General features: G+C 49.5%; 1 protein-coding gene across 3 annotated transcripts in view; it reads right to left on the reverse strand.

Moving 5' to 3' along the window:
- Window positions 1-23,282: 23,282 nt before the first annotated feature.
- GPRIN2 (G protein regulated inducer of neurite outgrowth 2) overlaps window positions 23,283-25,532 on the reverse strand; it is a 6,610-nt gene continuing 4,360 nt past the window's right edge. For all 3 annotated transcript variants that reach the window (XM_037734394.1, XM_017516975.2, XM_037734393.1), the window contains one exon: window positions 23,283-24,977. In XM_037734394.1, the coding sequence (XP_037590322.1) occupies window positions 23,595-24,971 (1,377 nt within the window). In that variant the 5' untranslated portion in view covers window positions 24,972-24,977 and the 3' untranslated portion in view covers window positions 23,283-23,594. The remainder of the gene's footprint in view (window positions 24,978-25,532) is intronic.

Genomic DNA, 25,532 nt, shown 5'->3' on the forward strand with positions numbered 1-25,532 from the left:
GGGCTGCTTTTTTTTTTTTTTTTTAATTTTTAGATGTAGAAATCTATGCATTTAAAAAGCAAACTGTCTAACAAGTTGCTGATGATTGCCACCTGTGACTTTAACAAGCACAGTTCATTCAGATAACACTTATTTCGAAAACAGAAATTTGTTCCCACGAGATTGAGTTGCAGTATAGGGGAATGATTTAAGCATGACGTGAATTTCACACTGGCTTATGTGCAATGTGGTCCGCAAGAAACGATAGGTGAGCCCAGAAAGTGGTACCCGACTGAACCAAGCCAAGTGGGAATACACAAAATATACCCAGATGCGCGCCTCAAATACCCGCAGCTCTGCTTCCACGTCCTGTGTCATGAGCCGCATCCATCCCCGTCTGCGGTTACAGCTCCATGTCCAGTAACACTCACATCCACACACAAACTCCAGGGCTTTGTCAAGGTCAAGTGTCATATTTATTCCAATATACATGCATTTCTTAGCCATCTAACATGTGCAAAACTCAATAACCATTTTTATTAAGTTCCTATCTTTTTGTTTCTCATGGGCCACTGACAAAATTTTGGAGTGTTATATGATTAACCCACTTTTCCCATAAGCCCAGTGGTTTTTATTGTGTGATTTTGCACAGGGCACTGGTTTTTTTTAGGAACACATATATTATGTTATAGCAGAATTAACTATGCATTCCTAATATCGTCTTCCTATGTTTTTTTTGTTTTGTTTTGTTTTTCCCTCTTACCAACATTTTATTTTGAAAAATTTCAGGCCAGGCATAGTGGCTCATGCTTGAGCACTTTGGGAGGCCGAGGCGAGTGGATCATTTGAGGTCAGGAGGTCCAGACAAGCCTGGCCAACACAGTGAAACCTGGTCTCTATTAAAAATACAAAAATTAGCTGGGCAAGGTGGTGGGTGCCTGTAATCCCAGCTACTTGGGAGGCTGAGGCAGGAGAATTGGTTGAACCAGGAAGCAGAGGTTGCAGTGAGCCGAGATCACACCATTGCACTCCAGCCTGGATGACAGAGCAAGACTCTGTCTCAAAAAAAGGGAAAAGAAAAATTTCAGGTGTGGGATCAACACCATTTCCTTCACTTACATTCATCAAATCCATCTGTTGTTAGCGTGCTGTGATTTAAGGCTTTCATTTCTCAGCAATGTTTTGTAGTTTTCAGTCTACAAGTCTTACACATATTTGTCAGATTTATCCCTAAGTATTTCACACTTTTTGATGCCATTGTAAATGAGGGCTTTTTTTTTTCACTGAGCTTTTTAACTGTAGGTTCATGATTGACAAGTAGTTATAAGAAATAATAGAGAGAGGCCAGTGTACCCCGTACCCAGTTTTCCCCAATGGTAACATCTTGCAATACTACATGACCTCATGACAACCAGGGTGTTGCCATGGACACAGTCAGGATACAAAGCATTCCATCAGCCCCAGATCTCTCCTGCGGTGCCGTCCCAGCCACATCTACTTAACCCCTGGCAACCACTAATGTGCTCTCCATTTCTAAAATTCTGTCTCAAGAGTGTTACATCAATGGAGTCATACAGAACGTAGCTTTTTGAGATTGTCTGTTTTCACTCAGCAGAATGCCCTGGAGATCCATCCACATGATGAGACAACAGTTCCTTCCTTTTGATTACTGAGCAGCATTCCGGGGCATGGATACACCACACTGGTTTACCCCTTAACCATTTACCTGTTGAGGGACAACTGTTTCCAGTCTTTCTGGGGATGGTTTTAGCTCAGTCTGGAGCACTCTATTCCCCGTTCTCTCTCCCATGCAGTTTTGTTGTTTGTTTTGGTTTTGGTTTTGGTTTGTTTTTTTTGAGACAGAATCTCTCTCTGACATCCAGACTGGAGTGCAGTGGTGCCATCTCAGCTCACTGAAACCTCTGCCCCCTGAGTTCAAGCAAGTCTCCTTCCTCAGCCTCCCTAGTAGCTGGGATTACAGGCGTGTGCTACTATGTCCAGCTAATTTTTGGGTGACACGGGGTTTCACCATGTTGGTGAGGCTGGCCTCGAACTCCTGACCTCAGGTGATCTGCCCACCTCCCATGCACTTTTATGCAGGTTCTGCCTTACTCGGTGCCAAGGTTTGGGGCAGGAACTTCAGAAAGAGCTCCACTGGTGATAGTTGCTTATTTTTATTCTCTTGGTTAATTGTGTCTTCTGCTTATGTTGCAGATGTGAGTCTTGTATGGTTTTATTTGTTCTTCCCATTGATCTGTATAATTATATGCTTTGCTGTTTGAAAAGAACATTAAGATATAAACGTACAGTAACATGTACTCTTGTTAGTGTACAGTTCTATGAGTTTTGACAAACACACACAACCATGTTAACATCACAGTAAAAATATAGGACATGTTAACATCACAGTAAAAATAAAGGATGATTTCACTCCCAAAATCCCTTTGAGCCTCTTTGTAGTCAGACTTTCCCTCACCCTCCAACCCTTGGCAAGCTCTTTATTTCCTATCCCAATAATTTTCCCTTCTCCAGAATTCACATAGATGGAATAATTCAGGTACGCAGCTGTTGAGTCTGGCTTCTTTAACGTAGCAGGATGCATTTGAGATTTATCCATCATATATATATATATATATATATATATATACACACACATATACATATACATATAATTACTTCATTTTTTTATTGATAAGGATTCTATTGCATAAATACATCAGAGTTTATTCAAGGGCTTTGGGGTTGTTTACCGGTTTTGGTGATAATAAATAAAGCTACTATAAACACTGGTGCAGCGGCTTGTGTGCAAACATAATTTTTCACTTCTCTTGGGTAACTACCTAGCAGTATATTTGCTAAGTCATGTGATAAATGTTTGCTTGACTTTATAAGAAGCTTCCACAGAGTTTGACAAAGTGGTGGTCCCATTTTGTATTCCCAGCAGCAGTGTGCAGGAGTTCTTGGTTGGCACTGAGAACCCTCAAGGCAGTTGGTACAGTTAAGGTTTTTCTAAGCCATTCCATTGTGTATGCATCGGTCTGTTATTATGGTTTTAATTTGCATTTCCCTGATGACTAAGCATGTTAGGCATTTTTTCACATAACTATTGGCCAATCATATATCTTCTTTGATGAAGCATCTGTTCAAATATTTTTCCATTTTTAAATTGGATTGCTTGCTTTCTTACTGTGAAGTTCTGATACATTCTTAATGCAAGTTATTTACAAGTGGGAGTGAATTACTGTGTGCACATGGACATAGGGTGTGGTATAATAGACAGTGGAGACTCAGAAGGGCAGCAGGGTGGGAGCAGGGTGAGGGATGAGAAGTTACTTACAGGGTTCAGTGCACACTATTCCGGCCATGACCTCACTAACAGCCCAGACTTCACATTACACAATATATCCATGTATCAAAAGTGCATTTGGACCCCCTACATTTATACAAATAAATAGGCCAGGCATGGTGGCTCACACCTGTAATTTCAGCACTTTGGGAGGCCGAAGCAGGCAGATCACTTGAAGTCAGGGGTTCAATACCAGCCTGGCCAACATGGTATAATCCTGTCTCTACTAAAAATACAAAAATTAACTGGGCGTGGTGGCACACACTTATAATCCCATATTCGGGAGGCTGAGGCAGGAGAATTGCTTGAACCCGGGAGGTGGAGGTTGCAGTGAGCCGAGACTGATTGCACCACTGCATTCCAGCCTGGGAGACAGATCGAGACTCTGCCTCAAAATAAACAAATAAATAAGTTGTTTGCATATGGATATTCCATTTTTCTGACACTATTTGTTAAAAAGATGATCTTCATTGCATTTCATTTGCATCTTTGTTGAAAATCAATTGGCTGTGCATGTGTGGAGCTGCTTCTGAATTTTCTGTTCTGTTCCATTGATCTTTGTCTATTCTTTACCAATACTACACTTACTTGATTACTGTGGCTTTATACTGTGCCTTAAAATCAGGCAATGTGTCTGTCAAATGTTAGTCCTCCACCCCTGGTTGGCTGCTGTTTCACCTGTTAAAACTCTGTGTCCCACCATGACTCAGGCCCTCCTGAGGGCCAAGTGCTGGGCATTCAGCCTGGCAGAGACTTCAGACAAGGCCACAACCCTTTGTCCCTTTAACTAAGTATTGCCTGGGAGCCTTGTATTTGCCATCCTAGATAGGAGCAATGTGGGAAGACAGACATGAGAGAGACAGTACCCCTATCACAGGAAGCTCACAGTGGAGGAAAGGAGGAAAGGTAAGGACTAAATAACTCAAGAAAGAACGAAGAAAGTGCCACAGCATTCCACACTGAGGACTCAGAAGCCGTGGGAGGTGCCGTGTCCACCCTCCTTGCCTGCGCCTCTTGCCAGCTGTCTGTGCTGCGGGGCCCAGGCCTGCGGGTGCGAGGTTTCTCTCTCACTCTCTCTCTCTCCTCTGTCTCTCTGCCTCTCTCTCTCACTCCTCTCTCTCCTCTCTCCCTCTCCTCTGTCTCTCTCTTCTCTCTCCTCTGTCTCTTTCTTTCTCTTCTGCCTCTTCTCTCTCTCCTCTATCTCTCTTTTCCCTCTTTCTCTCTCCTCTCTCTCTCCCGCCTCTGTTTCTGCTTCTCTCTCTCTCTCTCTCTCTCTCTCTCTCCCCGCCCCCCCCCCGCCCTGCCCCACGTCTCACTCCTACTGAGTCAAATCACCATGGCTTTCCCTCCTAGTCGCCCTGCTTCTCCTCTTTCTCCTCCCCATCAAGGTAATGCTCATGGTCTTTCTATACACCCCAACTTGATTCTGGCCCCCTGGCTAAACCCCATCCAGGAGTGCCTTTAGCAACAGGGCAATGTCTGACTTTTTCCTGATGTCTGTGCTTTCCCCTGGGGCTCTTCCTCACCTCTCCAACCTCCCTGTTAGGCCCAATGCAAGAAACCTGTGCAGAGGCAACTGCTCTCTCTTCCCAAAATGCCTCCCCGCCCCTGCTCAGGTTGCTCCATCAGTCTGGACCCGAGCACCATCCTGACCATGGCACCCTCCACTCTGTAGATGCTTGCAAGTATTCGATACTGGGGACCAGGCCAGGCGCAGTGGCTCATGCCTGTAATCTCAACACTTTGGGAGCCTGAGGCAGGTGGATCAACTGAGGTCAGGAGTTCAAGACCAGCCTGGCAAATTTGGCCAAACCCCATCTCTGGTTAAAAAAAAAAAAATAGCTACGCATGGTGGCAGGTGCCTGTAATCCCAGCTACTCAGGTGGCTGAGGCAGAAGAATCACTTGAACTCATAGGCAGAGGTTGCAGTGAGCCAAGATGGTGCCACTGCACTCCACCCTGGGCAACAGAGTGAGACTCCGTCTCAAAAAAAAAAAAAAAGATACTAAGGAGCAAAGGCCAACCCCTTGCTCCTGCCACACAGCGGGTACTCAGCCTCTTAGGACTGCTTCCCTGACCCCCAATTCCCCAGGGAAGCTTAGCTCCTCCCACCTCTCCCACCTCAGGCTCCCACCACAGTCTCAACCTTCACACTTGTTGGGCGTTGGGGTGTCTGCTCTGCCTGAGCTTTGGGAAGACCAGAACAAGGTCTTTTGGCCAGTTTTCCTCAGCACAGGACACAGCACAGAGCAGGCCTCAGGCAGTGTTTGCTGGATGAGTAGATGAATGAGTGATACTGGAGCACCAGCCCTGCGTGTACAGTAGAGAAGTATGAGAGATGGCAACATCCCAGGAACCACAGCCTCCAGCTTCAGCCAGGAGAGACGGCAGAGCTTGGGCAGGTGCCGAGGGTGTGGAGGGCAGGCCAGGGAACAGCAGGGAGGAGACCTCTCGAAGTGTAGCCCCCGGGCATCTCCAATGATGTGACAGCTGACAGAGGCCACACCAGGTGGTCTTCGGGAGGCTTTTTGTACAATTTACAGCAAAGAGGGCTCATGGCTGCTGGTTAAGCTTGGGGGCCCTGAGCGTATCAGGCCTGGAGACCTGCCCAGCCCCACCCACATACTCAGTGTACGACCCTTAGCCAGCTAGGGTTATCATCCCCCCTTGATAAACAGAGGTAACCATGGCAGCCGCCACCTAGATTGTTGTGAGGATTAAAGGAGGTATGTATAAAACGTGCCAGGCATGTAATAAACACTCAGCTGGTGATGACGATGATTCTTGTGGACCCAAAACCACCATCGAGGAAGGCTGCCAGCCAGGCTTGCCCACTGGCTCCCTCACCCAGGAGCTTTAGGGCCCCAGAAAAAGTCTCAGCCAGAACACCACTCACCCAAAAGAGTCATCTTCTTCCCGGGGGCAGCCCCTCCCTTCCCTACCCCACATCCTCTCCACCAGGCATCAGTGGGGCTACCTAAAGTGCAAACACAAGGCCCAGGAGCCTGCTACGTATGTATTAGGCACTTCAACTAAAGCTTCCTGATGGGGCTTAGTATTCCAAGTTTATAACTATGCAAAATATGGCTCCAAAAGAGGACATGGTTTACCAGAGGCCACACAGCTAGCTCGTTAGTGCTGGAGACAGCCGCCATTCCTGCTGATCGGCTGATCACCCAAGGGGTGTGGGGACCATGCTGAGGTCCATGGTCCAGATTTTTCTCGGGGAGGGTCTGTTTGGAGCGGAGCAGGTGATGATGAGCAGGCTGCATCCTATCACCTGCGTGTGGGTGCTGCCTCCACCTGCAGCGCCATGTCCACACCTGTGGCATTTCGTGAGATCTCAAAGCTTCCCACAAAGTTTTCCTCCCGTTTGTTGTTGACTGCCCTCGCTTTGCTGATAGTCTGGCAGGAGCTTATCTGGGTTATGAGGTTCTGTCCCCTGGGACTCAGGGATGGCTCTAGGCCTGAACTGGCTGCAAAAATGTAGGCAAATACCTTGTGTGTTTTTCTGGGGAGAAGTCTTTAGCACTCATGAGATTCTCAAAGGGCCTCTGGCATCTAGACACCAGTAACTTCAATCTAAGCAACTCCTCCTTTTCTCCAAAGTAGGGGTGAACAGCAGTGCTTCTCAACTTGCAATGGGCTTCTGCCTCCCCTAGGAGTCCTGTTAAAATGCAGACTCTGATTCAGGGGCTCCGAGTAGGCTGAGGTTCTGCCTTTCCATCGACTTCCAGGTGGTACTGCGTCCCTGGGTACATGGAGGAGCAAAGGCATGAACCTTTCCCTGCTTCTGGCAACTGACTCCATCCTGCCCATTGTCGGCTTCATGAACTTGCCTGTGATTGGGAATACTACCTGCCCTTATGTGCTCCAGAACCCCCATCTCTTTAAAAGGGCAATTTCCCTGGACATCTCTCAGTTGCTGTTCACCTGTGAAATGAACCCAGGAAGCCATGGCTAGGTACCCCAGCACAGTCTGGCCCAAATGCAAATGTTCTGCGGTGACCACTTAGCATGGATTTGGAGAGTCCCTCTGGGTGATGTGCTATAGCAGCCTATATGGCACCACCTCACCAGGAGGCCTGAGGCAAGCAGGATCCCCAGGAATCACAGATCTGAGGACAGAGAAAGAACCAGTCCCTGGGCTTGACATGAGACCAGGGAGACCAGAATAGACACATGACAGCCACTCCCCTGTCAAGATTTCCCCATCACCTTCATCCCCTCGTTTCAGCCACACCAACAACCCAGCAAGGCAGGGGCAGCAGGCCTCCCATTTGCTTTACAGAGGAGTGGACTAAGCCCAGAAATGTGCGAGCACCTCACTAGCATCATCTAGCAGTGAGTAGGGTGAGCACGGCGGCACCCGGCTCTGAGTGCCTGATCTGTGTTCTGTCCCCCATATGGCACTGAATTAAGAGACATCCTGAGACACACAGGGATACCCTGCGTGTTTGGAGGAGCTCCAGGCACCATGCATAGCCAAAAAATCAGAATAAGCAACTAGTCAGGAAAATCAAATGCTTGGATTTTATTATTAAAATATTTTCAAAGCTGATGAAATTGGAAAATGACAAACTGAGACCTGACTCTATTGCTCATCCCCAAGTTGAGAGAGCTGGGTTAAAGTCTTGCTTTAAGCTCACCTGCTGGATAACTTGACAGAAAGAATGCACACATATATGCACGCACACAGGCACTCACTCACACCCACACGCACGCATGCACTCACACACACACACGCACACACGCAGGCATGCACACAGGCACGTACACACACACACACCTCCCCCTCCTAGACCTCCCAAGCAGGGAGACTCGCCCAGGTAACATGTACCCTTTACTCAAATTCTTTCCTTATCAGGAGAGAATGGTCAGAGCTGAACATAAAAAAAAGGACCCAGGCTCTTGGGTTCTGAGAGGAGACAGGGTGAGGCTGTCTGTCTTCATGAACTTGACCTTTTCCTTCCTGCACCTCCAGATTCCCGCTCCCCTTCTCTAAAAGCAGAAGAGGCTGAACCTAGCATCCAGGACCCTCCATTCCAATCTGTACAAGACACTGATTCCCTGTGTGTCCTTAGGAAAGTCACTTGCCCTGCCTGGTCAATAAACTCTACTTCTTTACTGAAAAGCACATCAGCTTGCCTCATATGGATGTCCTTAGACGTAAATGACAGACGAGAAATGAGGGGCTTTGCAAGATTTAAAATGCTGTGTCACTGAGAAGGGTGTTGCACTGGTTCAGAGCCCCAGGGTCTGATAAATAGGAGGCAAGTAAAACATGAGAACACAAAAATGCTTGTAACTTATATGAAAAAAACGTGTTATTAATATACAAAGAATTCTAACCAATCAATAAGAAAATATCCAGAGAATATGGGAAATTGATATGAACACAGGCAGATCATAAACAAAGAAATTCAAATGATTACGAACATATTAGAGAATAATAACAGCACCGGGCACGATGGCTCATGTCTGTAATCCCAGCATTTTGGGAGGCCAAGGTGGGCAGATCACCTGAGGTCAGGAGTTCGAAACCAGCCTGACCAAAATGGCAAAAACCCCATCTCTACTAAAAATACAAAAATTAACTGGGCGTGGTGGCACACACCTGTAATCCCAGCTGCCCGGGAGACTGAGACAGGAGAATCGCTTGAACCAGTGAGCTGAGATCACGTCATTGCATTGCAGCCTGGGCAACAAGAATGAAACTCTGTCTAAAAAAAAAAAAGACAGAGGGAATAATAACTTACATTTACTTTGCCCTTATTTTGAACCAGGAACTGTGCTAGCACTTCACATGAATGATGCCATTAAATCCTCCAATCCAATTAATAAAGTAAACACCCATTACCATCCTCATTCTACAGATGAAGAAACTGAGGTCCAGGGAAGTTCAGCAGCTTGCCTGGCATCACGCAGCTTGAGAGTGCCAGAACAGGAATGCCCACTCACGCAGTCCGGCAGAACACAACCTCACTCACGGGGAAGAGGCTGCAGATCATGATAACCAGGAAGACACCATTTCATCACTTACCAAGTTAGCCAAAACATTAAAGTTTGATTAACAACCAAACATTGGCATGGGCATGAGAAAATAGGCGTTTTCCCGAATTATTGGTGCAATCTTTCTGAGGAGCAGTTTGCCAATACCCATAGATATTTTACATGTACCACTTGATGAAAAATTTATCCTACAGGTATATTCACACACGTACAGAAAACTATACATACAAGGATATTTATTTTATGAGAAAAAGGAACTCTCATTCATCACTAGTAGGAATACGAAATTGCACAGAAATAGTTTGGCAATTTCTTATGAAGCTAAACATAGTCTTACAGCAATGTTGCCCTACATATTTACCCAACTAAAGTAAGCACATGTCCACATCAAAAGCTGCCATGAACACTTACAGTAGTTTTGTTCATAATCACCAAAAGCTGGAAGCGACCAAGATGTCCTTCAGTAGGTGAATGAACGGCGGTATATCCAGACAATCGAACATTTTTCAGCACTAAAAAGAAATGAGTTATGAAGCTATGAAAAGACATGGAGGAAGCTTAAATCCATATTGCTGGGTGGAAGCAGCCTGTCTGAAAAGGCTAGGTGCTACATGATGCCAACTCTATGACATTCAGGAAAACTACAGAGACAGTAAAAGATTAGTGGTTGCCAGGAGCCCTGGGGAAGACAGGAGGGATGGATGGACGGAGCACAGGGGATTTTTAGGTGGTCCAGCTATTCTGTATGCTTCTGGAGTGAGAGATACATCACATGGGTTCTCAAAACCCAGAGAAGGGTCCAACACAAAGAGTAAACTTTAATGTAAACCATGAGCCTTAGGAAATAGTCACGTATCAATATTAGTGCATTAATTGTAACAAGTGTACCATGTTGTACACTCTGCAAGCTCTAATAGGAGAAAGTGTATAAGAATGAGAAAGTGTAGGGGAACTCTGTATTTTCTGCCTATTTTTTCTCTTAATCTAAATCTCATATAAGAAATAAATCTATTAAGTTAAAAAAAAATGTGAGGTGTAACATAAAGTCCAGAAAAAGAGGGCTGCTTTAATTTTAAAAGGCACTTGTATTCTATGCAACACAAGATGCCCAGGACAAAGAAGGAAATACTGCTTATGTGGCAATATTATCTACAAGACATATTATCTTTAATTTTTTTAGGCAGAGTCTTGCTCTGACACCCAAGCTGGAGTGCTGTGGTGCAACCTCAGCTCACTGCAACCTCTACTTCCTGGGTTCAAGCAATTCTCCTGCCTGTAGCTGGAATTACAGGCACCCGCCACCACACTGGGCTCATTTTTGTACTTTAAATAGAGACAGAGTTTCGCCACGTTGCCCAGGTTGATCTCGAACTCCCGACCTCAGGTGATCCGCCAGCCTCAGACTCCCAAAGTGCTGGGATTAACAGGCGTGAGCCGCCGCGCCCGGCCTGTTTTTAAAAACTAATTCAGAACAGTATCTAACTGGGATCTCACATGTATGGACTATTCAGAGGCCTGCGCTAGTGATTACCAAGGAAGTCTGCGGAAGGACCCACAGAAATTATTAACATATTCGGTGGTAACCCGCAGGAATTCCAGGGAAGGGCGCTGGTCAGACCTTCAGTTCACACACTATTTGAAATTCCTGTCATGAATAAAACAAAAGGCCAAGGTCTGCACTGTTTTAAATTCTTATCATAAGTATGTATTACTTTCATTTTTGAAATGACGAAATGACCCGCCTGGAGTCACACAGACTGGAGTGTGAATTCCAGCCGCTGAATTCCAGAGTTTAAAGGCAGCAACCACCATGGTGGTAAGGACAGGCCTCCCACGCTCTAAAGATGGCAGAGCACAAATATGGAAAGAGCCCGAATCCACGTCCACACTGAGCCACACAGTGCACCCCAAAGCCAGTTACCTCCTCAACTCTTCAGTGGGAAGGTGAACATTCTATAATAATTGCTTACGTAACTTTCAGTTCAGAAGTAAGTTACTCGCAGCTGAAAGTGTGCTGGGGAAGACAGCAAATCAGAGAGGCCTTGTGTGCATAGGAGAGAAGAGTGAGTGTCCAGGTCACAGCCACTTCCTTGACCACCTCCCCAAGAAGAAGGGAAGCCCAGCCCTTTGCAGGTGGCATAGGGCAAACTCCCAAACTGGGGTTCAGCCTGGGAGGCTACGTGGGTTCTTGGCTTCACCCAGGAAAGAATTCAAGAGCCAGCCAACAGAGTAAAGTGAAAGCAAGTTTATTAAGAAAGTAAAGGGGCTGGCTGCAGTGCCTCACCCCTGTAATGCCAGCACCCCTGTAATGCCAGCACCCCTGTAATGCCAGCGAAGCGGGTGGATCACCTGGGGCCAGGAGTTCGAGACCAGCCTGGCCAACATGGTGAAACCCCATCTCTACTAAAAATACAAAAATTAGCAAGGCTTGGTGGTGAGCACCTATAATCCCAGCCACTCGGGAGGCTGAGGCAGGAGAATCCCTTGAATCAGAGGCTGAGGTTGCAGTGAGCAAGACTGTGCCACTTGCATCCCAGCTTGTAAGACTCCCTCTAAAAAAAAAAAAAAAGGAAAAAAGATGAAGGCAGACGGAAAGTTTGCACCAGGTTTGCACAGAGGCACAGCTTAGTGGAGAAAGCAAGGAAGGCCTCTTCATCCAGCAACTCTCAAGGATAAGACACATCTGGAGTCAAAGGTGTAAGTGAAGTGAGGTCTGTCTTCCCTTCCCAAGGCCATAGTGTCCCCTGCCTGGGCCCCACGCTCCCCACCTTCTCCATCTCTGTCCTCTCCGGAAGCTTCTCCGCCATCCAGGTGGGCCCGGAGTGCCCACAGGAGGGGAAGCGGGTGGGAGAAGAGCAGGGACCGGACCGTAAGTGAGGTCTGGACTGCACCTCGGGGTCTTGGGAGATCGCCCTGACCTGCCCAGCAGCGAATCCCCGCAGGCTCGGGGACTACCTGCTCAGCCCCAGATGCCCACCCGGAGGTGTGGGGTCCTGTCATGGGCCACGCCGCCCAGGATAACACCTGGCCCGGGACCCACGCCTGTCTGGGAACACACGCCTGGCCACAGACAAGGCCGGGTCAGCAGCAACTCACCCTCCTCCAGCGCAGCTCCTCACTGCAGATCAGGGTCGGAGATGAGGGGAGGAAGGAGGGGGCCTCTTTGCCCCCAGTCCCTTTGACACAGGGGACTAAGAGTACCTAAGGCCCTGGGAGAGGAGGAGGAGAGGCCAGGCAGGGACTAGGTACAAAATTTAAGGTGACACTAAAAGATTCGGTAACCAAGATAAATAATATTTTAATTATTTTAATGCAATATTTTAAAATCAAGATTAATGGAAAAAATGATAACATATCAAAAATGTCAATAAGGCAGGATCCGAATTCCTGCCCAGCTGTCCTACGTGTCCTAGGTGCCAGCCCCCTGTGTTCCCTGCTGATGCCTGCCCCACCCCCTTCCCCAGCCCAGGGGGTTTCCACCCCTTCAAGAGTTGGAATCCTCGCAAGAAGCCCTTGCCCCTCTCCCTGAATGCCCCCAACTCTGAAGAGAAAAAAAGTCAAACCAGAGAGTTTTCCTCAAGAGTTGGAGGCTGGGCTTACAAAAGCCAAAAAGCTTGCATACAAAGTGACACTCTTGGCCCCCATCTCCCAGTCCGTTGACTGATAAAAATGAGAAAGCAGAGGGAAGACCAGGCAGAAGGCTGCAGGGGAGGGGGCAGCAACAGGGAAGAAGTCTGGTTTGCGGGAACAATTCTTCCCCTCTCAATGGGGCCCCAACACCCAGTTTAGCTCCTTGGAGAGCACATGGACAATTCCAGCCCCGACAGAGGCTCCCTGCTTGGGCCTTGCTCAGGCCTGGGACGGTGATATGGTTTGTCTGTGTCCACACCCAATAACTCGTTTTGAATTGTAATCCCCATAATCCGAGTGTCAAGGGAGAAACCAGGTGGAGGTGATCCAATTGTGGGGGCAGTTCCCCCATGCTGTTCTCATGATAGTGAGTTCTCAAGAGATCTGATGGTTTTACAAGTGTTTGGTAGATCCCCCTGTGTTCATTCTCCTTCCTGCTGCCTTGTGAAGACGGTGCCATGCTTCCCCTTTGCCTTCTGCCATGACTGTAAGTTTCTGAGGCTTCCCCAGCCATGCAGAACTGTGAGTCAATTAAACCTCTTTCCTTTATAAATTACCCAGTCTTGGGCGGTTCTTTGTAGCAGTGTAAAAACAGACTAAAATGAAGATGTCAAAGACAGAAATCTCCTCCCCCAGTCCCTCGCCCTGGCCCTTGGACACAAATCCAGTTCTTGACAGGAGCGAAGCACACAGGTGGGACAGTGCAGTGTGTCCCCACAGAGGCTCAGGCCACACCCTAACCCAATTACAAGCCATGCAAGAAGATTCTGAAAACATTGAAGAGGAGATGGCCTGCCTAAAGCCAGCAGATGGGTGCCACACACCTGGTGTACCTCTCCAGCAGCCTAACCAGCCAGCCCCCAGCAGGGGCCACCAAAAGTTAGGACTGATGGGGCGCCCTTCCAGCCTGACCAAAGTCCTTCCATTCACCCAGCAGGACCATTGACAATGATTTCTCATAATGGGCAAAAGCAATGGAAACCTGGCGCAGCAATGCCAGAGAGACCTCGCTCTGTAAGGATATGCTCAGACATTTTGGCTTGTGTCCAAAGAGGGGAAGGACAGGTGGAGAGGCAGGGCCTAGACCCAGGTAAATCAGAAATGCCAAGACCCAGACACAGCCACGGCTGGGGGCCTGGTAGGGGGAATGGCCCACACCGCAAGGAGAGAGACTACTGTACAGAGCCAGAGGGCAAAGGCGAGGAAAATCCTTGACCCAAAGTGGGAGGGGGCAGGAACAAGGACAGTGGACAGTGGGGAGGCAGATGGGTTCTGAATAGCCTGAAACAAAGAGAACATGAAACCAAAAAAGAAGAGATAAAGAGGAATGAGGGATTGTAGGGGGGAGATCCCGTAAGTGCCAAGACAGGAGCCAAAAGCCTCAGTCTATTTCGATATAAATAATGAATAAGAAAGTAACTAGAAATATAACCGTAGTAGTTATTAGTTATTCATAGGTGATCTTAATTTTTTTTATTGTATTTGGGATCTGGGGTACATGTGCACATCCTGCATCCTGCAGGATTGTTGCATAGGTACATACATGCCATGGTGGTTTGCTGTCTCCATCCCCCCCTTCGCCTACATCAGGCATTTTCCCCATGTTATCCCTCCCCAATCTCCCCCACCTGCTGCCCCTCCCCTCCCCTTCCCTCCACCATCCCACCTGCCCCAGTGAATGTTGTTCCTTTTCCTGTGTCCACGTGTTCTCATTGTTCGTCACCCACCTATGAGTGAAAACATGCAGTGTTTGGTTTTCCATTCTTGTGTCAGTTTGCTGAGAATGATGGTTTCTAGATTTGTCCATGTCTCTACAAAGAGCATGAACTCGTCATTTTTTATGGCTGCATAGTATTCCATGGTGTATATGTGCCACATTTTCTTTGTCCAGTCTATTATTAATGGGCATTTGGATTGGTTCCACATCTTTGCTATTGTAAACAGCACTGCAACAAACATACGTGTACATGTGTCTTTATAATAGAACAACTTATAAACCTTTGGGTACATACCCAGTAATGGGATTGCTGGATGAAATGGAATTTCTATTTCTAGATCCTTGAGGAATCGCCACACTGTGTTCCATAATGGTTGAGCTAATTTACAATCCCACCAACAGTGTAAAAGTGTTCCTATTTCTCCACATCCTCTCCAGCATCTGCTGTCCCCAGATTTTTAATGATCACCATTCTAACTGGCGTGAGATGGTATCTCAATGTGGTTTTGATTTGCATTTCTCTAATGACCAATGATGATGAGCATTTTTTCATATTTTTTTTGGCCATATAAATGTCTTCTTTTAAAAAGCGTCTATTCATTTCCTTTGCCCACTTTTGAACGGGTTTGTTTTTTCTTGTAAATCTGCTTTAGTTATTTGTAGATTTTGGATATTAGCCCTTTGTCAGATGGGTAGATTGCAAAAATTTTTTCGCATTCTGTTGGTTGTTGGTTCACTCTAATGATTGTTTCTTTTCCTGTACAGAAGCTCTTAAGTTTAATTAGATTCCATTTGTCTATTTTGGCTTTTGTTGCCAATGCTTTTGGTGTTTTAGTCATGAAGTCCTTGCCTATGCCTATGTCCTGAATGGTGTTGCCTAGGTTTTCTTCTAGGGTTTTTATGGTGTTAGTTCTTATGTTTAAATCTTTAATCCATCTGGAGTTAATTTTTGTAGAAGGTGTAAGGAAGGGGTCCAGTTTCAGCTTCCTGCATATGGCTAGCCAGTTTTCCCAACACCATTTATTAAACAGGGAATCCTTTCTGCATTGCTTATTTTTATCCAGTTTGTCAAAGATCAGATGGTTGTAGGTGTGTGGCATTGCTTCTGAGGCCTCTGTTCTGTTCCATTGGTGTATATCTGTCTTAGTACTAGTACCAGTATCATGTCATTTTGATTACTGTAGCCTTGTAGTATAGTTTGAAGTCGGGTAGCATGATGCCTCCAGCTTTGTACTTTCTGCTTAGAATTGACTTGGCAATGTGGGCTCTCTTTTGGTTCCATATGAAGTTTAAAGTGGTTTTTTTCCAGTTCTGTGAGAAAGGTCGTTGGTAGTTTGATGGAGACAGTGTTGAATCTATAAATTACTTTTGGCAGTATGGCCATTTTCACAATATTGATTCTTCCTAACCATGAGCATGGAATGTTCTTCCACCTGTTTGTGTCCTCTCATTTCCTTGATCAGTGGTTTGTAGTTCTCCTTGAAGAGTTATTTTACATCCTTTGTTAGTTGTATTCCTAGGTATTTTATTCTCTTTGTAGCAATTGTGAATGGGAGTTCGCTCATGATTTGGCTCTCTGTTTGTCTGTTGTTGGTGTATAGCAATGCTTGTGATTTTTGCACACTGATTTTTTATCCTAAGACTTTGCCAAGGTTGCTTATCAGCTTAAGGAGGTTTTGGGCTGAGACGATGGGGTCTTCTAAATATACGATCATGTTGTCTGCAAATAGGGACAATTTGACTTCTTTTCCTAATTGAATGCCCTTTATTTCCTTTTCTTGCCTAACTGCTCTGGCTAGGAATTCCAGTACTATATTGAATAGGAGTGGTAAGAGAGGCATCCTTATCTAGTGCCAGTTTTTAAAGGGCATGTGTCTAGTTTTTGCCCATTCAGTATGATATTGGTTGTGGGTTTGTCATAAATAGCTTTTATTATTTTGAGATACGTTCCGTCAATACCTAGTTTATTGAGGGTTTTTAGCATAAAAGGCTGTTGAATTTTGTCGAAGGCCTTCTCTGCATCTATTGAGATAATCATGTGGTTTTTGTCTTTGGTTCTGTTTATGTGGTGGATTACGTTTATAGATTTGGGCATGTTGAACCAGCCATGCACCGCTGTGTTGAAGCCTACTGATTTTAATTCTTTTACTAATGCCTCTCAGGTCGGAAGTGTAAACCTGGGGCGACATTGTGAAATGAATGACCCTAAGGCAAGATGCTTTAAGCCCTCTGTCATGCCCGTGTAAGGGCTGCTGGAGGGCGCCTCAGCTGTGCAGCAGCGCTAGTGCTGGAAAAGCACCTGCTGTTTAGCCAGTGAGGGAAGGAGACATCCAAAATTGCTGAGACGTCTCCTTCCTCGGGGGAGTTAGGAGAAAACTCTGCTTCTCCAAGCTCTTGCGGTGAGCCTGTCGCTGTCAGGCAGGCGCACAGACATCCGGGGACTTAATTGTCCTTATGTGATGCTGTGCTTCAGTGGTCATGTTCCATGTCCACTCTCATGTTCTGCTTCTGCACCTGGCTCCTTTTTCCTTAGAAGAGATAATCAGTAAAAGTAACATAAATCTTAGTGTCTTTGTTCTTTCTTAACAAGCATGGAAAAGTAGTGACACATTATGCTCCTTACCTCATCTTGGCTACTAGAAATTCCTGAGCCCTACCTGAATGACACGTGATGTACTTGACCCTATCACTGCCACGCCCTATCTACCCCGCCCCCAGCTATGCCACGTCCTACCTACCCTGCCCCCAGCTTTGTGCTCAATAAAAGTCAGAGTGTCCAGGCATTCAGAGCCACTGCTGGATAACAAGCTTTGGTTGGCAGTGGACCCCTGGGCCCAAACTCTTCTCTATCTCTGTGTCTTGTGTCTTTATTTCTACAATTTCTCATCTCCAAACCAACAGGGAGGGGCTCACAGGACCCTGTAGGGCCGGATCCTACAAGGGATGGGGATGATAGAGCACCCAGAGCAGTGGGTGCAGGACCAGCAGAGGTCCCCCCTACTTGTCCATGGCTGTGAGCTCACAGAGGCGCTGCAGTCCTGGGGCCATGTTCACAGGATGCAGAGAAAGCACACTCTGTCTTTTCTCAGGAAAGTTGCAGAGAAATGAGAAGTTCCAGGGCAGGACAGACTGGACAAGGAGCGCATGGCTAAAAGCACAGGCCTTAAAACTAGACACACTCCCCTGCCCTGAGACCCAGATGTCAATGGCCATATTCCCACGATTTGCACATTCCCTCCCAATAAAGTAGGGCCATGAAAGATGAATTTCAGGATATCCACCTGGGGATCTTGTATTTGGGGGCCAGACCTGCCACCTTGCTGAGCTGTCTTGGGCTTGGAGTGGGAGAAACCAGGCAGGAGTCAGGAGAGTCACCGCACAAGTGAGCAAAGGCGGCATTCACCCAACCCAGGGGACAAGGGAGTCAGACCCCACCACCCAACCCCAATTCGTTAGGCCCATGTCACTTTGTTTCGCTTGTTTTTTTAGTAAACATCAACTTTCCTCAGGTGCTTTTCTGGTTCATTATTTCTGTGTAGCCACAGCAACAGAACTAGCCCAGTGTCTCTCAATCAGGGAAGTCCCCAGGCAGCTTTGGAAAGACACCCATCAAAAGAGTGAGAAAACCTAAAGAAGGGCTCAGTGGGGAGGGTACCAGTGGCTGGCTGCAAAAGGGCTCCATTCTCTTGACTCTCAGGCACCTCCCAGAAAACACGCAGAGAAGCCCAGGTGTGCCAGAAACAGCCTTTCGTAATAGAAGATGGACGGGGAAGGCCAAGGGCAGGCAGTTTCCAATCTCCACAAGGGCAAGAAGGTAGAGTCCACACTTCTTTCTTGTCTTTTTCTTTATTTAAGACAGCGTTTGGCTCTGTCACCCAGGCTGGAGCACAGTGGCACTATCTTGGCTCACTGCAACCTCCGCCTCCTAGGCTCAAGCAATCCTCCCACCTCAACCCACCAAGTAGCTGAGGCTACAGAGGCCCACCACCATGCCTGGCTAGTTTTTGTATTTTTTTGTAGAGACAAGGTTTTGCCATGTTGCCTAGGCTGGTCTTGAACTCCTGAGCTCAAGCAATCAGCCCACCTTGGCTTCCCAAAGTGCTGGGATTACAGGCGTGAGGCACTGTGCCTGGCTGAGTCCACACTTCCAAACTTGCTGTTGCTCTCAGACTTGCAGACCAGCCTATTAAACAGAAGTAAGTAAGAGCTGAGAAAGGGAAGTGGCCACTACAGAACCAGTTTTGCTGAGAACAAGGACACGGGTCAGGCTATGCTACCCTCCTTCCGTGGCCTTGGGAAGGAGGGATGGATGCTGCTGGTGTGAGATCTAGATCATAACAGATCAGACTTAAACTAATTTGCCCATGATGACGGCGTGGATTTGGAGGGACCTGGGAAACTCAGACCTACGGCATGTCCCAGCAATATGTCCTGGGCTCCAGACCAGCCCTGCCCTGCATGACAAGTTGGATGAAAACTGATGAAGGACTAGTCATAGCTTCAGATGGCAAAACTGAGCCGGCCAGAATGAAAAAGGAGAAGGAATTGAACAGGGCAAATGCCAAGCTCTGCATTTAACTAACCAAGGCTGCTTGGCACGAACAAAACTGAGACAGAGAAATGCATGGAGAAAAGATCCAGGCATTTGTGGGCCACAAGCTCGGCATGACACGGATGCAAATATTGATGGGTACACCCCAGGTGGCTGTGACTCCCCCTGGCGGTTTCCATGCACAACTTCCCCCAAAATAGGTCCTACAACTCCATGCAGAGACCTATCCTGGCACCCTTAGAGCTTCCTAGCCTGCGTGCCAGAGAGCAGAAGTGCCTAGAGGCTCCATCCACCCCTGGGTGGTCCTTACTCTGAGGTGAGATTGCACCCAGGGCTCCCCTTTACAGTCTGGCTTGACTGAGATCACACCCTGCCTTGCCTTCTGTCCCTCTCCTAATTTGCTCTCCCCTCCCTAATAACTCCAGCATCCTCATCTCAGCAGGAGCTTCTGGAGAACTCAACCCAAGACGAGTGGTGAGGGATGGGGTAGCCCCCCTCCTCCATGCACTCTGGGAACTCCATTTTCACAGGCCACAGCCAGAGGACACAGTCCCGGGCAGGGTGCAAAGCTGTGGGCGATGAACCCGGAAATTCAGAGGCTCTGAATGAGGGACTTTTAAAGAAGTTGGATGTGGGCTGTGATGGCAGCCGAGCTGGCAGGGTAGGAGCTGGCCCCTGAATGTGGCTATGAGAGGGGTGCCCAACACCACCAGAGTGTGTGCTGAGCACCAACTCAGTGCCAGGCATTACATGGGTGGCTCTATTTAATCTCCACACCAAGCCTGTGGAGGCACCATTGTCATCCCCATCTTACAGTTGAGGAAGATCATCAAGGCTTATAACTTGTTCAAGATCACATGGCTATAGGTGTGGATCCAGATTCAAACTCCAGCTTTAGCCCACTAAGCTACAGTGGCCAACCCCAGCCCAATGTATTAGGACCTGCGTGTAGAAGACCCCTTCAGCCCTTGTAAACTTAGGTAGGATCTGGCATGTCTAGAGGAACAGAGACCTCATCCAGGTGACACAGGAGGTAACATCACAGTGAAATAGGCAATCCCTGTTTTTCACCACCACCAGTACTGTGACCTCAGGCCAGCCCTACCAGTTTCTTGTGAGAGTGATGGCGCCTGGGGCCAGACAAGGAATGCACGTCTTGTGTCATGGTCACAAGACAGGCAGGCCCAGAAAAGACAAGCTCCAGGAAGCCAGGCTCCAGCTGTCGGGGGTCCTGCTTGCCAGAAAAGGATAGCAGGTGAGGAGAAGTGGAGAGCCCCTGGAGAAGACAGAGGGGGAATCCATGCTGAGGCAAGGGGCTCTAGGACTCTGGGGTTTACGCTCCAAAGAACAGAATTTACCAGGACCAAATAAACAAGACCAGCCAGGACTGATGCCCCATCCCCGCTGGGGCCTGGCAAAGCTCTGATCTCTGAATTTGTATCTATTTTGAATTCAAAACCAAACAAACACATCATCAGTGAACTCCAACACCTCCCAGAGCGGGGCCTGAGAGGGACCCAGAAAGTCTGGCCAGAAATCTAGAGTCCAAGGGGAGGAGATCTGTAAACTAAACTACTGGCCATGCTCTGGGACCCTAAACCGCTGCAGGCATCAGGCCTATTCCAGGAGAAGGCACAGCAAGGGGAGTTGAGAGGGGTCTCTAGTTCCAGTCAGAAATGAGGCTGCGGTCACCCTAAGTAGACTTGTCAGCAGCAGCTACAGTGTAGCCGGGCTAGGGAGACCAGGATTGTGGTTTAGCCAGGAGAGCGGTCTGGGACCCCCGCCGAGACACACGTGTTGGATTCCAGCACCACACTGCAAACATTCATCTCAGTGATGATGAGGTGGTTGGGAGCTTGCCTGGGCCCAGCCTGGCCTGCTATCCTGGTGAGCCAGGGCAGCATGGAGGTAGCACAGAGTGGCACCCAGTCAGCATGAGTGCATGAGAATCTGCATGTGACAGAGGAGAAAGTCTCTTCATGAAGTGGGTTTCACTGGTCCCAGCCAAACCCTGTGGCATGTAACCCCTTCTGCCCTTGCTGAACCTGCCACTCACCTCGTCCCAGGTAGTGGTTTTACCCTCCTCTTGCTCAAACTGAAAACCTCAGTCTCCTGAAATGCCTCCTCCTTCCCAAATCCACTGCACACATGTGTACTGTGTATGCGCGGGTGTGCACGTGTATGAACCCAGCCCCCAGCGGCCCACTCCATTGCCCCTGAACAGGCCCCTCCTTGGAATCCCCTGGCACAGCCTCCTGGGCTCCTGCCTCCCACCTCTTCTGCACCCTGCTCTTCTCCACTGGCAGCCAAATGGATATTTCTAAACTGAAATCTAGTCCCCCCGCTCTACATCCCTTCCACAGTTCCCTGAAGTTCCTTTTCTCAGTTACACCAGGATCTTCACAGTGGGGACCCCTGGCCACCTCCCAGCCCAACAAACACCCCAAATGAGCTGCCACTGCAGAAACTCATCATGGCCCAGGCAGGACAAGTACAGCCAAATACGGACCAGGCTGCTCCATCTCGCTGGCAGGTCCTGCCCTCCCTCCACCCAGCCAACTAACCCCTGTATCCTCAAGACCCTACTTAGCTGTGGCCCTGTGTGAAGGGTCCCTCCCCATGTACCCAGAGCCATCTGTTCTCTCCCATGTGGCCCCAACAGGTTATGATTCCTGAGGACCCCATGCGGGGCCAGGCATGAAGATGGCATGTACCCATGTGTCACTCCCAGAACGTGAGCTGCCTGCCCTGGCACCATACACAAAGGGACCGACAGGCCCAGAATCCCAAGAAGGGGTGCACCTGTGCATACGGGAAAAGCACATTTATGAGTGAGAATGGCCCACTGTGGGGCTTCAGGAGGCATCTGACCTGAAACACGTCTTTCTCACTTTATCCTTGTGGCCTGTTGAAATGCCACTCCTGCTTTACAAATTGACCCACTGTTGCATGAATCATTTCCACCTCGATGAGTACCAGGTCCTTGAAGATGGGAAAAGGTGAGCCAGTTTGAGGGTCCTGGGCTCCCAGGTGCAGAAGAGGCCCCAGGAACAGGCCAGGTCATGGGCCACGACCCCACAGTAGCCCTTTGGCCCCTCACAAGGGTGGATTGGGGGACTATGTCCCAGGAGCTTGGAGTCCAAAACACCAAGACCCAGGACAAGAACACAAACCCACTCCCATTCTTCACAGGCCTTGAGAAATCTTTGGGCAATGAAGTCAGACTGTGCCAAACCCCTATGTTTCTGTCTCCCCTAGTCCCCTGGCCCCTACTGCCTAGCCTAGGTCAGGTCATGTGGGCAAGTGAGCCCCCACAGCCTCACAGCCCCTACCCCAGGGCCCAGGGTAAAGCTCCTTCCCTGTCCCCCTCCATTCCTGCCCTCCCTCCTTCCATGAACTGCACCAGCTAGGAAGAAGTCCTTAAGCCAATGGAATGCAGTGAAATAGTGCAATTTTAGGCTTTGCAACTTATTTGAGGGCAAGTGGCCGCCCATTCTCCCCTTCCTCAGGCCAGCCTCTGGCACAATGACCCTGGATGCCTGGTAGCCCTCCGCAATGGTCAGCATCCTCCCCTGCCATCCCCAGCCCACACCATGAGCTCATTCAGGGCAGAGGCAGCCTCTGGCTCATTCACCACAGAAACACAGAACCCGGCACAGAAGATGCGCTCAGTAAATTCTTCGTGTACATAACTGCACTGAACTGGACTGGGCGCATGTTACAGGGAAATCCCCCAGGCTCAGCCAGCCCTGGCTTTGAACCTTAGTCCCACCTCTTCCAGCTGTCCAGGGCGGGGAACATCGGCTACAGCCTTGCCAAATGCCTGTGGTTTCATCTGTAAACCAGGGTGAAAAGGTGAACACTCGACAAGCACAGTATGCAGCACACAGGGGGCCTCTGGTAACATCAGTCGCCTTCCCTAGAAACCCCGGCAGTCCCTCTCACCGGTGCCTCACACTTCATGGCGAGAATTCACTACTTCTCAGCACTGCCTTAAAATAAAGCCACCAAGAGTCTGAGGAGGAAACACAGCAGAGTTCTGAGGGTGGAGTGAACAAAAGGTCTTTTACGGAAAACTCAGGATCTCCCCTATGCACGGTGCTGAATCCCTGTCTCAAAGTTCAGAGACCAGAAGGTATAGAGATGTGGCCCTTGAAAATCAAGCCCTTAATAAAACAGCCCAGCTGCATGGTGCAGGAAGCCCAGGCTGCAGTCCTGTGGTCTGGAGACAGCTGACGTTCAGGTGACAGACGTGCCCGGCTGCCGGTGGGTCCAGGGGGCATGGAGGCCCCACCATCCCTGGCCCAGGTTTAGGACCAAGTCCATGGGCCCAGGCCTGCTCCGGGGGCCGCAGCTCTTCACTCGGGGGCCGCACTGGAGCAGCCACAGCAGCTGGGGCGCCGCAGGGACTGCATGACAGCCCGCAGTGGGCCCCTCCGGCCCTCCACCGACAGGCTGTCTTCGCTGGTGGGCGCCCGCTGCAGCTGCTCAAACTGCATCTCGAGGTGCTTCTGGATGGCCACGCCGAGCACCTCCGGGTCCACCGCAGCTCCGTACACCTCCCATGTCATGCCCTCAGCATCCCATCGCACATCCCGCACAGGGGACGATGACTCCTCCAGGCTGGACCCCAGAGTTACCTCTGGGAACACGTGCAGGGCCACAGGCGCTTCCAGGGATGGACTGGTGGCCACAGCCTTGCAGGCTGCCACTGGGGCCACCTGCACACCCGCATCCTGGGCTGACAGTGGGGATGCCTCTGCAGGGGCCAAGTCACTGGCTGAGGTCATGGTCCACACATCTTTGGTCCTAGAGCCAGGCTCTGGGACTAAGCTGGTGGGACCCCAAGGGTGGGCACAGCAATGGGAGTGCCCAGGGAGCCCCCCAGACAACCTACAGTGGATTTTCACCCCGTGCCGAGCCTGTAGCCCAGACTCGCTCACTGACGCCACTAGTTTGGGAAAGGCCAGGATCCCGGTGGCAGGCAGGGCATGGCAGCAGCCACCAGCCCCTGCCTCCCTCATGTCACAGAGTAGAGCAGCTGGGGGCAGAGCATGGCAGGTGGTGGTAGCTGGCTGTTTGGGGGCTTTGGGGTCAGCCTGGGTACTGCTGCTGTGGGCAGTTGTGTCCCCAGGGTCTAGTGGTGGCACTGACAACTGACTTGCCCCCAGCATCCAGGCTGAGTTCGATGTCCCATCCTCAGGAGCCAGGTCTCTTGCCAGGCCTGCAGGGGCCTGGCCACCCTGGCCAGAAGTACCACCTGGCTGCAGCTGAGCCCTATGGATGGGGGAGCTGCCGAGGGCTGAGCAGCTGAGACTGGCCTTCCGGGCACCACTGTGTCCCCGCATCTGGGTGCTACGGACCAGGTCCGAGTGGCTCCTCTGCATAGCGGCTGCACTGGGGGCCCGCAGGCGACACAGGTCACCACCGCCCATGGTGGACACATTGCCCACAGTGCTGCTCCGCCAGTGGCCTCCAGCACTGGGTCGTGCCTCAGGGCCAGAGGCCCGTGCCGGCTCCATACTCTCAGGCAGGTCCCCCTCTTCCTCCGGGGCCCGGGATCTGGCACTGGCCTCGCCCAGCTGGGCCTGCCACACAGTGCTGCTGGCCCTCTTGCGAAGCTCTGGCCTCTGTCCCCGGCCTTCACCCAGCAGGCTGGAAGAGCTCTGGGATAAGGGCTGAAGGCGGGGGCTCAGGGGTGCCTGGGGACCCGGCTCCGGGCGGCTGGAGTTCATGGCTGCCTGCAGGAGAGAGAAAGGGAAGGAGTGAAGTTGAGTTGGGTGGCAGCACCTAAGCCCATTCTACTGTGAGCTCCCACAGTGCTAGGTTCCCTGGGGAGACAGCTTCAGTCCCAGCCTGCCTGACTGGTCAGAACCGTATGCAAGGTGGTGACAAGACACCAGACACTTCAAATCAAGGTCATCCACATTAGACACAAGGATGACACTGCAAATTATCTCAACATCAGTCCCAAGCAGTTAGAATCTGCCTTAGGGTGGGGTCCTAGAGGCTGCCACTGTGTCAGCTCTTGACTCTTCACTGGCTGGCCTGTGTGGGAGGGAGAGGGGAGGACCACATCTGCTGGGGCTTTGGGGATGAAACTGCAGCACTGGGGTTGGGGCTGTGGGACAACAGATCTTGGTCAGCCAGCATGGAAGCACTGTGGCCTCATCTGGCACAGCTGGACAGGCTAACACTAGGCTACTTCTTCCTGGGACTAGCAGTATCAACTCAGTGTGGACGGGGCCTCGTGGTACAGAGTGGGAGCTCAGAGAAAGTTCAGGGGATTAGGGAGC

This window comes from Cebus imitator, unplaced genomic scaffold (assembly GCF_001604975.1).
Source record: "Cebus imitator isolate Cc_AM_T3 unplaced genomic scaffold, Cebus_imitator-1.0 Scaffold612, whole genome shotgun sequence".
Classification (NCBI taxonomy): domain Eukaryota; kingdom Metazoa; phylum Chordata; class Mammalia; order Primates; family Cebidae; genus Cebus; species Cebus imitator.